The 14,001-nt window shown below is 47.5% G+C and overlaps 1 protein-coding gene across 8 annotated transcripts in view; it reads left to right on the forward strand.

Annotated features, from left to right (window-relative positions):
• Window positions 1-1,569: 1,569 nt before the first annotated feature.
• The window catches only part of MON2 (MON2 homolog, regulator of endosome-to-Golgi trafficking), a 195,161-nt gene continuing 182,729 nt past the window's right edge, over window positions 1,570-14,001 (forward strand). For all 8 annotated transcript variants that reach the window (XM_050923165.1, XM_050923129.1, XM_050923137.1 and 5 more), the window contains exon 1: window positions 1,570-1,763. In XM_050923165.1, coding sequence (XP_050779122.1) covers window positions 1,653-1,763 — 111 coding nt within the window. In that variant the 5' untranslated portion in view covers window positions 1,570-1,652. The remainder of the gene's footprint in view (window positions 1,764-14,001) is intronic.

Raw genomic sequence — 14,001 nt, forward strand, 5'->3', positions numbered from 1 at the left:
ACTAGAATATCCTGTTTTTTGTGAAACCATTTAGCTGGCTCAGCACAGAAGCTCCTAGTCTTTGTGAAAATACTCTCAATTGCTACTTTAATGAATAGGGTCTTTGTGAAAGGAGTCATTGCTGTGTCAGAAATCCCTTCTTAATTAGCAATACATTATAATTGATTTCTTATGCACAATGTTTAACTAATGGAGATCATGGAAAAAAGTTACCAACATGAAAAATTCAGAAAGGAAAAGATTCAGTTTTGCAAAGGAAAATGAAATGTCTCAGCGATAGCAAAGGAAAATGAACAGTTTGTTTCATAAAATGTTGACCATCTCTACTTTTGAATGCTTTATGAGAGCAATATAGTACTACTTACTGTCACATGCCCCCAGTAATGTGCTTTCCACAAAACTAGGGCTTAAAACAGTAGAAAGAGGATTTTCTAGCCTAGTAGCATTTGTGTGGCATTACAGAAGAATATCCTCAACAAAACAGAGGCTAATTTAAAAAAGAAAAAGCTCTTTGTGTAAGTGCCTCTTCATGAAAATGGAACTCCTGAGCTGGCTGGGCAATTTCTTGAATATCTTGTTTTTCATAAATGTGCCCAGCTGCCTCAGAGCAGAGGTGGCCTGTGCACTTTTACAAAGATCCTGTTCTTTTGTGAAACTAGGCACTAGAGTGTTGGCACCCTTTAGAAGAAAAAAAAAAATTAATGGTGCAAAAAATAAGACTTAAGGTTGCACATATAACATATCTACAATACAAAACACAAGGAAATGAAAAAGGAATATAACAATATCTGCCTTCTACTGCTTCACCCCGAGACCATATTATCACTAAAATATCCACCACACAACCTTAATTTTGCCCCAGTAGATACCAACCAGCCTTTCCCCAAATCACTCAGCACCATAAACAGACCCAACCTTCCTCATACTCTGCACTTCGCGTTGCTCTGGAAAACCAAAGTGGCTCATGTTTGGGGGAGGGGAGGTGGAAGTCTGGCTAAGGGGGCAGAGCTGGGGCTGCGGTGTGCTGCAGAGCGGGTGGGTCTAGCGAGGCTGGAAGAACAGGACGGGTCTCAAGCGCGTAGTGGCCGACACCTCAACTTTTAATTCCCTCGCTTGTGTGGCTGCAGAGCCCCCGCGCCCCTCCCCAGCCTGTTCACCTGCAGCCCCCGCGGCAGGAGCGCCCATTGTTCCAGGGTCCCGGGGCCCGCTGGCTAACCCGCCACTGGGTGGTAGGTGTGTTATAGTCGGAGCCACCTGGAGTTACTGTGGGAGCCGCTCTGTCAATAGGCACCGTCTCCCCGGCGACACACCGACGAAAGGCGCTGGGTGTCACTTCTAGTCCCGCGAGCCCGCCTGGGGCGGCCCCCAAAGCACCTCACGGGCCGGTTACTCGCTGCCTACAGAGACGCCAGGGCAGCGCCCCTTCCCGCCTACGTTCACACCGGCCGGGGAGCCCCGCTCTCCCCGCCCTGCGTGCGGAAGCGCGGCTGACGCGGCGGCGGCGCCGCCCGGGATTGTGGGAGCGGGAGGGGACTGAGGCGGAAGGTTTCCGGCGCTTTAGCGCAGACGTGTCCGGCCGCGGCCGCGCGGAGCCTGGCGCTGTCCCGGCCCGTCCTTTCGCAGCTGCCGCCTCAGCCCGGGCTGGCGGCGCCATGTCCGGGACCAGCAGCCCCGAGGCGGTGAAGAAGCTGCTGGAAAATACGCAGGGAGACCTGCGGGGCCTGAGCCTGGAGTGCCGCAAGAAATTCCCCCCCGTCAAGGAGGTGAGGGGCTGGGGCGGGCCAGGGCCAGAAGGGGGTGGGGCAGCGTCCCAGTCTCACCCCCTGCCCTGGGGGCCCCATCAGAGCTAGGCCGGCGCCTGAGAGGCCTAGGGGGGCGCGCTGCGTTGTGCGTGCGCGCTGGGTGCCCGCCTGCGCTGGGCAGCTGCCGGATGCGGGCTGGTAACCCGGGCTGTGTTGCTGACAGTTTGGTTCTGTCTTTGCCCCGGTTTATAACCACCAGGAAGCTCTGGCGCTTCGGGTTGGACTTGGAGCTTTTCAAGCCTAGTCCCTGCCCAGAGATGGGTGTTGTGTGTGGCGGGGAAGAGTTGCGTTCCAACTAGTTCAGCAGGCTGAGCTCAGGCACTGTGTTATAAAACACTGCTCGTCGTCCGTCCCGTCCCGTCCCGTCCCGTCCCCCTAGTCTTATGGGCTTTTCATAATCAGTTCAGGTGCAGGCTGAAAGATGAAATTTAGCAGGGAAAATAACCGTTAGAAAGGAGAAGTAACTCTGAATGATCTGATGAAATTTGCTTGAAGCTTGGCTGAGTTATGAGGCTTTGCACATATTTTGCACATATCTTGTAGATGTTTAACAATAGCAGTATTTTTAACAGTAATCAGCCAACGATAAAAGAAAAAAAAGATAGGTTGCATTAGCTGTATATTGCTAATTTAGCCCTGGTTTTGTGCGGACAGATCCCTTCGCTTGCATGGCACCTCATTGACTTCAGTGAGGTTTCATATATGTACAGGGTTCCAAATTCGCAGATCTAGTTGTGGAACTGAGGTATTACCTATGAGTGGATGTGTACATCTCCCAAATGAAGGTCTCCAAATTCAATGTATCTTGTTTACCTGCTGACAAAGATTTCAGTGATTCTAAAGTTATCCATCATGCAAGGTGCACGCTAAGTGAATCAGAGCTCTTCATGAACTCTTTCTTTGGGCATGAGCTTTGCATGTCAACAGGTTGTTTTGATTTCAGGTGAACAAACTTATTTTCTTTAAAAAAAAATTATTAATGAAATGTCTATGTTAGGAACCAGATTTATTATTATAAGTTCTGAAACCAAAATTAAGGTTGCAAATGCAGTCTTAGATCAATATCAACTTCAAAATCACGCTTGTCTGAATTTTTAATCTCTTTTCTTAAAGTGTCAAGATTACTATTGCCGAAAGAGAGAGGAGTTTCCTTTTTTGATTATTTTATGCATTTAACAATATGTCATATGTAGTTAGTTTTCCTTTTTTCACCTTGGTAGTATCTCGCGTCCCATTTTTTGTGGGTTTTTCACACACAAACAGGAGGAAAAACACACTTAAAACTGTAAAAATGATTGTAAAACCACAAAAACTGAAAGTTTGTGTTACCTGAAACAACTTATTTCTTTTGACTACGTTTTACATTGACAGTGCCCCTTTAACTCTGCTTTATTTTGCATATATAGAATGATGTAGCTTCTAATCACACGCTCATATATCTCAGATAATACCATGTCATAACAGTTTTTCATTCTCATTGTAAAGTGCTTAGTGCAGGGGTTCTCAAATTTCATTGCACTGTGACTCCTTTCTGACAATAAAAATTAGTACAGGACCCCAGAAAGGGGGACTGAAGCCTGAGCCTTCCCAAGCTCCGCCACCCTGGGGAGAAGCAGAGGCAAAACCAAAGCCCCCTGCAGTGGTGTAACAAGGGCAGGGCGGGTGAGGCACTTGCCTCTGGTGCGCAAAGCAGAGGGGCACAGCTCTACTGCCCAAGTGGGGCAGAGGAGACAGGAAAAAAAAAGCCGCGATTGGTGGTAATTCGGTGGTGGGTCTGTCAGTCCCTCTCAGAGGGAAGGATCTGCCACTGAATTGCCACCACCGCTTCATTCATTCTTCTGTGGCAGTTGGGCGGCGGGTCCTTCCCTCCGAGAGGGACTGAGGGACCCACTGCCGAATTGCCGCCAAAGAGCCTGGAGCTGGCCCTTGCCTCAGGCGCAAAAATTCCTTCTTACAGCTCTGCCCCCGTGCCCCAGGCCGGAAGGCAAAGCTGAAGCCCAAGGGCTTCAGCCCCAGGTGGGGGGTCTGTAACCTTAGCCCCGCCGCCCAGGGCTGGAACCCTTGGGCTTGGGCTTTGGCCCTAAGCCCCAGCAAGTCTAAACCAGCCCTGGTGACCCCATTAAAGTGGGGTCACGTTCCACTTTGGGGACTTGACCCACAGTTTGAGAACCTCTGGCTAAGTGAATGAAGCAGAGCTAATCATTAAACATTTTGTCTGAAAATTAATCTTTGTCTGACTTAGAGTAATACCCCGACATGTAAAATGTTGCAGGTGAATCTATGTTGTAGAAAAAATTCTATGATATACTGTTTTACTTGAGAAATAATATGTGAGCAAATATGTTTTGCATTGTGGTTGTCACTTCACCTTGAATGGTCTCTTAGAATATGTATATGTAGTGTAGTCCCAGAATATTACGGAGACAAGATGGGTGAGGTAATATCTTTTATTAGGCCAACTTCTGTTGAAGAGAGACAAGCTTTTGAGCCACACAGCTCTTCTTCAGGCTAGCTTGTCTCTCACCCCCATAAGTTGGCTCCAGTAAAAGATTGTACATACATCACCCAACCTGTGTCTCTTAGGTATATTTCCATTATTATAACTTATCTCTGGATATAACTGGATGGACCCTGAAAGGTCATTGAGTCCAGCCCCCTGCCTTCATTAGCAGGACCAAGTACTGATTTTTGCCCCAGATCTCTAAGTGCCCCCCTCAAGGGTTGAACTCACAACCCTGGGTTTTGCAGACCAATGCTCAAACCACTGAGCTATCCCTCCCTCTATGTTTTAACTACTTATATTCAACAATCTATTCCACATTGTATGGGTATGTCTACGCTGCAGTTAAAAACCCGCGGCTGGCTTGTGTCAGCTCTCTCAGGCTAAGGCGCTGTTTAATTGCAGTGTAGATGTTCAGGCTTGGGCTGTGGCCCACGTTCTGGGACTCTCCCACCCAGGGCCATCCTTAGGCATAGGCAACATAGGCAGCTGCGTAGGGCACCTGAATATTTGGGGCACCACTGGGTCTTAGTGTCCACCCTCTTGTTTTCCTATCTCTGTTCTGACCCTTCCCGCAGGCTCCCACAGATGGCTGCTCTAGCCTGGTGAGTCTTCCCTGGGAGGGAATCTAGTAGTTAAAAGTGAAAAAAGCTCCAGCCTGCCAGACCTATTAGCACAACATTGAAACTGTTAAAGAGACATTCAAGGGGTAATAAAGCCATTTAACAGGCATTTGCCAACCCCAAGGTATATACTGACAGGTTTCAGAGTGGTAGTCCTGTTAGTCTGTATCAGCAAAAACAAGGACGAGTCCTTGTGTCACCTCAAAGACTAACAAATTATTTGGGCATAAGCTTTTGTGGACTAGAACCCATTTCATCAGATGTCCACGAAAGCTTATGCCCAAATAAATTTTTATACTGTCAGTTTCTGACTTTACTGACAAAAACAGTTGTGCATTAATGTAATATTTACACAGAACATATCAGTTTACAGGACCTTAGTTTAAAATTTGCTTTAAAAATATTTCATTAGTGAGCTGGTGAAGATTATAAAATCACATTTCTAAAAAATGCTTGCATAGAGTTTTAGATGCACAATCATCTTTAGCCTTAAATATGTGGATCTTCACACACAGTTTTTTAAATAAATCCTTCAAAAGACCTCCCTTATCTAAAATACACATTTTAATTACTATAGTTTAAAAAAAAGCGCGCTTCCAAGTCTTCCTGTCCATCCCTTCACCACCTCTCCCCCCACTCCCCACTGAAGAGAGCCCTTAAAGGGACAACAGTCCTTCCCTTCCAGATAGCTGGACAAAGAGTTCCTTTTCTTTACTTCTGACTATCTGACAAACTAGTTTTAAAAGAACCCTCCAGCAAAATCAGTACCTTAGTAAGACAAAATCCTTGTTATACCTAAAATCTTTGGAAACATATTTTTTTAAAGTTGGTGAAATTTCATAACCATGTCTCTTGTTATGGAGATCACACAAAGTAAATTATTGTTCCCTTTTTCTAAAAGCAATGAACATTGTTATGAACACACTAAACCTCTCTGATTAATTTAAAAGAATGTCTTTGTTTCAGTGAGTTAAATATGTAGTAATCTGGAATGCTGGCTTAAGATATGAGTACATTTAAAATATAAATTCAACTTAGAAATACTGATGAAGAAAATGTAAAACAGAGAAGAGCTGCATCATGTATTCCATTATATGTAATGTTGTATTCAGCAGAAGAGCTGACTCACCCTTACTATGAAGTTTTTGCAAATACATCTCTGACAAACTTCAGGGCATATCAAAAAACCTGTGACTGACATTTGTTATTCCCAAATTTTAGTGCTTTTAATTAGGTACTTTCTTCATGTCCATTCTGCATGAGGGAGAGTGCATGGAAATCTCTGTGGGGAACTATGACTCTCCGCCACCATGAGGCAGGCTGGGCATCTCATTATCCTTTGCTGTCAAGTCCCTCCTCCCCCTCCCCCACCAGGCTGTGAGCTTGGGCTGCCATCCGGCATAGGGGCACCAATTTAATAATACTGCATAGGGCCCCATAAATCCTAAGAATGGCCCTGCTCCCACCTCACAGGGTTCTAGAGCCCAGGCTTCGGCCCGAGACCAAACATCTGGACTGCAGTTAAACAGCTCCTTACCCCAAGCCCTATGAGCCCAGTCAATTGGTACGGGCTAGCTGTGGGATTTTAGTTGCAATGTAGACATTACCCTACGAGTACCTTTCCCAGATCTGAAGAAGAGCTCTGTGTAGCTCAAAAGCATGTCATTTTCACCTACAGAAGTTCGTCCAATAAAAGATATTACCTTAGAGAAGCCATTGTGTTTGGTAATCTGTGAGGTTGAGAAACCTTGGAATTGTTTCAATTATGAATAACTGTGGCATGAAGAGAAGAGAAATCATGAAACATACTCTTCATCTCTTCCCCCTTTCCCCCCCCGCCTTGCCCCAAAGTCTTAGATGCTTTTTCACAGCATATGTAAGAACATGTATCCTGAAGCTCCGGCAGTTCAGCCAGCATCATTATCCTTTATCCTAGGCTAATATGTTCTGGTAGGAGACCAACAGAGGTGTGCCTGTGATTTACTAGGTGATGTCACTTACAGTGACATTTGATACTGGGCAAAATGGAGCCTACAAAAAACAAACAAAAGTTCTAATGTCTTGAGCATATATTGCTGGCAATATTTCAGGTATAGTTAATATGCTATACTTAACCTTTCTATAATTCAGGGGTTCTCAAACTTCATTGTACCATGACCCCCTTCGGACAACAAAAATTACTACACGACCCCAAGATGGGGGACTGAAGCCTGAGCTCGCCCGAATCCCACCGCATGGGGGTGAGGGTGGGTAAAGCCCAATCCCCAATACCCCAGACGGAGGGTCCAAAGCTGAAGCCCCATGGCTTCAGCCCCAGGTACCAGGGTCTGTAACCTGAGCCCTGCCACCCAGGGCTGAAGCTCTTAGGCTTTTGCCCTGGGTCCCAGCAAGTCTAACGCCAACCCTAGAGACCCCGTTAAAACGAGGACCCACAGTTTGAGAACCACTGCTGTAATTGAATGGAAAAAACATCAGTTTGCTATTGAAGTTGACATTCAGACTACTCCTTGTGTTTTTCTTCATTTTTGGCTGTGTTATGTAATGGTATCCAAGTCTTATTTGTATCTCTCTAGATTTACACTATACACAGAGGTGTTCTGAAAATGAAAAATATATTCTGAGGCCAAAGAGTGATGTGATTATCATAAAGTTGTAAAATGCCTCATCAGTTTTTATTGGCAGACAAAGTTAATTAAACTAATGCAGAACTTACTCCAGTTTACTACAGAATTCTATTTCTATACTATAGAAATTGTCTCTGACAATTGGTGTGGTAGAATATCAGTGCAAAAGTGGAAGATTAAACCACTTGCTTAAAGTACTAATGGTTGAGCAATAGTTGATCCTCATGTTTACTACTCATAACATTAAACAACCTGAATTGTTTCAATATACAATATATGTATTTATCATTTGGTATAATAATTATTTTGTTTAATGTAGTAGGCTTGGTAGTCTTTATCCTTTTTTGGCAGGAAGTAAATGCTTAACTTCTAAATTTGGATTGAGCTGCATGGTATTAATAATACAAAACACAGCTAACCACTATTTTAACCTATTAGGCCTGGTCTACGCTATGGGGTTAGGTCGAATTTAGCCACATTAGGTCGATTTAAACACCTTGCTGGGTCAAATTTAGGGTAGTGCGGACGCAAATTGACGGTATTGGCATCTGGGAGCTATCCCAGATTGCTCCATTGTGACCGCTCTGGACAGTACTTTGAACCTCCGATGCACTAGCCAGGTACACAGGAAAAGCCCCGGGAACTTTTGAATTTCGTTTCCTGTTTGGTCAGCGTGGCGAGCTCAGCAGCACAGGTGACCATGCAGTCCCTCCAGAATCACAAATGAGCTCCAGCATGGACCAAAAGGGAGACACTAGATCTAATTGCTGTATAGGAAGAAGCATCTGTGCAGGCCGAACGCCGATCAAAAAGAAGAAATGCAAATATATTTGCCAAAATCTCACAGGGCATGTTGGACAGAGGCTACAACAGGGACACAGCAGTGCTGTGTGAAAGTTAAGGAGCTGAGGCAAGCCTACCAAAAGACAAAGGAGACAAACAGTCACTCCGGGTCAGAGCCCCATACATGCTGGTTCTGTGACCAGCTGCATGGCATTCTAGGTGAAGACCCTACCACTATCCCACCACTGTCCGTGGATACCTGCAAAGGTGGAGTCTCACGCAGCAGGGATAAGGAGGAGGAGGAGACTGTGCAGTAGGCAAGCAGTGAATCCGTTTTCCCCAGCAGCCAGGAACTTTTCATCACCCTGGAGCCAATACCCTCCCAAGGCGGGATCCCCAACCCTGAAGCTGGAGAAGACACCTCTGGTGAGTACACATTTGTAACTACACCACAAGGTTTAAAAGCAATAGTGTTCAATGTTTGATTTGCCCTGAAGAACTGGATGCATTCACGGTCAGTACAGCTACTGGAAAGGTCTGTTCACATGTCTGGGGATGGAGCAAGAAGCTCTCCTGGAGGTACTCTGAAAGCCTTTGCAGAAGGTTTCTCAGGGGGGCTACCTTATTTAATCTTCCAAGATAGGACACTTTACCACGCCAAGCCAGTAGCAAGTATTCTGGAATCATTGCAGCACAAACCATGACAGTGAAGGCACAGCTTCAGTCATGTGCATTCAGTGGCAGAGGACAAGAGAGAATTAAGTGAGCGCGAAGAGCAGAGGCAGGAGGCGATGCTGAGGCTAATGGGAGAACAAACGGACATGATGAAGTGTCTGTTGGGAGAGCAAATGCCCAAGAATGCAGGGGGTGAGTCTCCGGGCACCCAGCCACTCTACTCCAGAGGATGGCCCAACCAACAGAAGGCTGTCATTCAAACAGTTTGATTGTTAGGGTGACGACGACAAACAATGTGGCCTTGTCCTTCCCTCCTCCCCCACCTCACCTGGGCTACCTTGTACGTTCTTTTTTTTTCTTTTTAATTAATAAAGAATGCATGGTTTCAAAAAAATAGTTATTTATTTCGAAATGGGAGGGACGACTTGGCTCACAGGGAATTAAAATCAACAAAGGGGATGGGTTTGCATCAAGGAAAAACACACACAACTGTCACACCAAAGCCTGGCCAGTCATGAAACCGGTTTTCAAAGCCTCTCTGATGCGCAGTATGCCTTGCTGTGCGCTTCTGGTATCTGGCTGCTCAAAATTTTCAGCCAGGCGTTTTGCCTCAACCTCCCACCCTGCCATAAGCATCTCCCCCTTACTCTCACAGATATTATGGAGCACACAGCAAACAGTGATAACAGTGGGAATGTTGGTTGTGCTGAGGTGTGACCTACTCAGCAAACAGCGCCAACAAGCTTTTAAAAGTCCAAATGCACATTCTACTACCATTCTGCACTTGCTCAGCCTGTAGTTAAACTGCTCCTTACTACTGTCCAGGCTGCCTGTGTAAGGCTTCATGAGCCCTGGAAGCAAGGGGGTAGGCTGAGTCTCCAAGGATAACTATTGGCATTTCAACATCCCCAACAGTAATTTTGTGGTTTGGGAAGTAAGTCCCTTCTTGCAGCTGCTCAAACAGACTGGAGTTCCTAAAGAGGCGAGCATCATGCACCTTTCCCGGCCATCCCGCGTTGATGTCGATGAATCGTCCCTTGTGATCCATCAGTGCTCGCAGCACCATTGAGAAGTACCCCTTGCGGTTTCCGTACTGGTTGCCAAGATGGGGATATGCGTTCCGTCTATCGCCCCACCATAATTAGGGAACTCCATTGCAGCAAAGCCATCCGTTATGACCTGCACATTTGCCAGAATCACTATCCTTGATAACAGAACATCAATGATTGCATTGGCTTCTTGGATCTCAGCAACCCCCACAGTAGACTTTCCCACTCCAAATTGATTCTCAAGTGACCAGTAGCAGTCAGGTGTTGCAAGCTTCCACAGGGCTATCGCCACTCACTTCTCAGCTGTCGGGGCAACTCTCATTTTGGTATTCCTGTGCTTCAGGGTGGGGAGAAAGTAACTCACAGAGTTCCAGGAAAGTGGATTTACGCATGCAAAAGTTTCGCAGCCACTGTGAACCATCCCATACCCGCAACACTCTGTGGTCCCGCCAGTCTATGCTTGTCTGTCTGTCCCAGAACTGGCGTTCCACTGTATCAGCCAGCCCCAGTGCCACCATGATGTTCCAATTACCACAGCCTGTGCTTTCAGGAACATCTGTGTCCATGTCCTCATCAAAATCCTCCTCATGTTGGCGTCTCTTAGCCCAGTTCTACATATACTCCAGGATAATGCACGAGATGTTTACAGTGCTCACAACAGCAGTGGTGACGGTGAGCTGAGCGGGCTCCAAGCTTGCTGTGGTATGGCGTCTGCACGAGTAACCCAGGAAAAAAGACGCGAAATGATTGTCTGACGACATGTACCTGAAACCACCTGCGACAATGTTTTTGCCCCATCAGGCATTGGGAGCTTAACCCAGAATTCCAATGGGCAGCGGAGACTGCAGGATCTGTGGGAAGCTACCCACAGTTCCCCGCTGTGTCAGTCGATGCTAGCTATGGTAGTGACAGTGCACTCCGCCAACTTAATGCGCTTAGTGTGGACATATGCAATTGACTGAATAAAATTGATTTCTAAAAATCGACTTCTATAAAGTCGACCTAATTTCGTAGTGTAGACATAACCCTAGTGTTGTGGTGTTAATGCACAATGGACTGACAACGTTATTTGTAATTATTTAAGTTTGTGCCATCAGAGTGAATGATCTGGCAGCAAGTAATTTGGTAGGTGGGCTACCAGTACTATAGACTTAATCTTAAACAACAAATGCTTATTTGGATTTTGCAGTTATCACAAAGCTACAAAACATCTGTAGCAATAAAGATCTTAAGTTACCACCTTGAAAGCCTGATATTTTACCCTGTTTGAATGAGTTTGGTAGAGGAAGATCATGTTTGTGCTATTGACAGCAGCACTTTCAGTGGTGCTGGCAGTCCTCTGCATCAGAGGTTATTAAATTCTTTCATAGTGTGGACCACACATTTAACAGAGCCCGTGGCCCAGAGACTACCTCTTCCTCCTATTTTTAATCACCCAGACTTCCTGTTTATAATTTGGGACCATATATTGATGTTCTCCATATTAAAGACACTCAATTCTGTATTTCCTGGTAAGTTTATTTAATCACTAGGTGGAGAGAGAACAAAATAACTTAAACTAAGGCCATGGCTACACTAGAGAGTTGCAGCGCTGGTGAGGGGGTTACAGCGCTGCAACTTAGGATGTGGCCACACTTGCAAAGCACAGCCAGTGCTGCAACTCCCTGGTTGCAGCGCTGGCTGTACACCCGGTCGAGCCTCGGGTGTAGGGATTCCAGCGCTGGTGATCCAGCGCTGGTCAGCAAGTGTGGACGCCCACTAGCGCTTTTATTGACCTCCGGGGTATAAGGAGGTATCCCAGCATACCTTAGAAACCTCTCTGGTAATCATGCACACTCCACTGCCCTGGGCTCAGCTGACCCCACCTTTAAATGCCCCGGGAATTTTAAACATCCCCTTCCTGTTTGCTCAGCCAGGTGTGGAGTGCAATCAATCATTCAATCAATCAGCGACCATGCCTCCACGCCCCAAACGAGCCCCAGCATGGAACAATTCCGAGCTGCAGGACCTCATCAGTGTTTGGGGTGAGGAAACTGTGCAAGCACAGCTGCGCTCCAGAAGGAGAAATTATGATACCTATGGGCAGATATCGCAGTCCTTGCTGAGAAGGGGCCATGAACGGGACGCGTTGCAGTGCAGGGTCAAAATAAAAGAGCTGAGGAGTGCTTACTGCAAAGCCCATGAGGGAAATCGCCGCTCAGGAGCTGTCCCCACAACCTGCCATTTTTACAAGGAGCTGGATGCCATACTTGGGTGTGACCCCACTGCCAATCCGAGGAGCACGATGGAGAGTTCAGAGCAGGGAGAAGTGGGGGAAAGTGTAGAGGAAGCCGACAGTGAGGCTACTGGCGTGGAGGGAGACACCCCGGAGTCCCAGGAGGCATGCAGCCAGGAGCTCTTCTCAAGCCAGGAGGAGGCTAGCCAGTCACAGCAGCGGGAAGTTGCTGGTGAGGAAGAAGCTGAGGAGCGTGCTCGGGGTAAGCAGATTTTTATGTTTTGGGAGAGGACGGTTGGGGTTATGGCTGCCTGCATGCATACCTAAATGTGGAATAGCCCATTGATTTGCTCTATCACATCTCTGTAATTGGCCTTGGTAATCTCTTGAAAAGTTGCAGCCAGAGTGTGCGCAATGTGCTTTCGCAAGTTTATTGGGAGAGCCAGCGTGGTCCTTGTCCCGGTCAGGCTAACTCGTCCGATCCACTGTGCAGCTAGAGGTGGGGGGACCATGGCTGCACACAGGCAAGCTGCATAGAGGCCAGGGCGGAATCCACATTGCTGTAGAAGACCCTCCCTTTCTTCCCAGGTAACACGCAGCAGTGATATATCTGGCAGTAGGAAACCCTGTTGAGAATTTAGGGATACTTGAGTGCAGGGCGCCAGGTTCGCTGTCCCCCCCCCCCAGCCCCGCGGTGCGCTCCGGTCTCCCCACCCCCTTCCAGCACGTAACCAGCCCCGCGGTGCACTCCGGTCTCCTCCCCCTCCTTTCCAGCAGGCAGCCAGCCCCGCGGCGCGCTCCAGTCTCCACCCCTCCTTCCCAGCAGGCAGCCAGCCCTGCGGTGTGCTCCGGTCTCCACCCCTCCTTCCCAGCAGGCAGCCAGCCCCGCGGTGCGCTCCGGTCTCCACCCCTCCTTCCCAGCAGGCAGCCAGCCCCGCGGTGCGCTCCGGTCTCCCCCCCCCCCTTCCCAGCAGGCAGCCAGCACAGCTGTGTGTTCCTCCCCCCCTCACCAGCAGGCCGGCAGTTACGCGGACCGCCCCCCCCCGCCAGCAGCTCGCCACCTTCCTGTTCACTACTGTCCCCTGTGCAGGACACCAGCTACCTCCTGTACCCAGTGCAGATAAACCCAGTGACCCATCGGTCAGTTCCCCCCCCAGGTGCAGTCGGGGCAGAAACACTCACCCCATTGCTCGCCATGCCTTTGCTTCCCTGGCCTGTCTGTGTTATGTTAGGTATGTGGGAAGGATGCTACAAAAAGTCTAAAAACACCTTCACTGTGTGATAATAAACAATGCAGCCGCTGTGTATTACATGTTTCTATCTGTGTTTTTTTTAGTGACCTTGACTAATGCAGCCGGATCACCGGCCTCACGTCGCTTGCAGAACTTGAGAAAAAATCCGCGAAAATCAAAAGAAGAATTGATCAAAGCAGTTATGATTCACTACAACAGAGAAAGTAGGAAGACGCAGGAATGGAGAGAGAAAATGTCTGAGTGGAGGCAAACGGAAAGCAGGAGAAAGGAATTGGCTACCAAAAAAACCTCAAAGCAGATGATAAGCCTCCTGGCTCGCCAAACTGAGTCTTTCGAGTCTCTCGTAGCCATGCAGGCAGATCTGTACCGCGGTAACCCACACCCCGCCCAAAGCTCTCTTTCTTGTTCCCCAGTATTTGCACAAAACACCCTTCTCCAGCAGCCAGTTTCTTATTACCCCCAGCTGCCCCCAACACC

The sequence above is a fragment of the Gopherus flavomarginatus genome, chromosome 1 (genome assembly GCF_025201925.1).
Source record: "Gopherus flavomarginatus isolate rGopFla2 chromosome 1, rGopFla2.mat.asm, whole genome shotgun sequence".
NCBI classification, from domain to species: domain Eukaryota; kingdom Metazoa; phylum Chordata; order Testudines; family Testudinidae; genus Gopherus; species Gopherus flavomarginatus.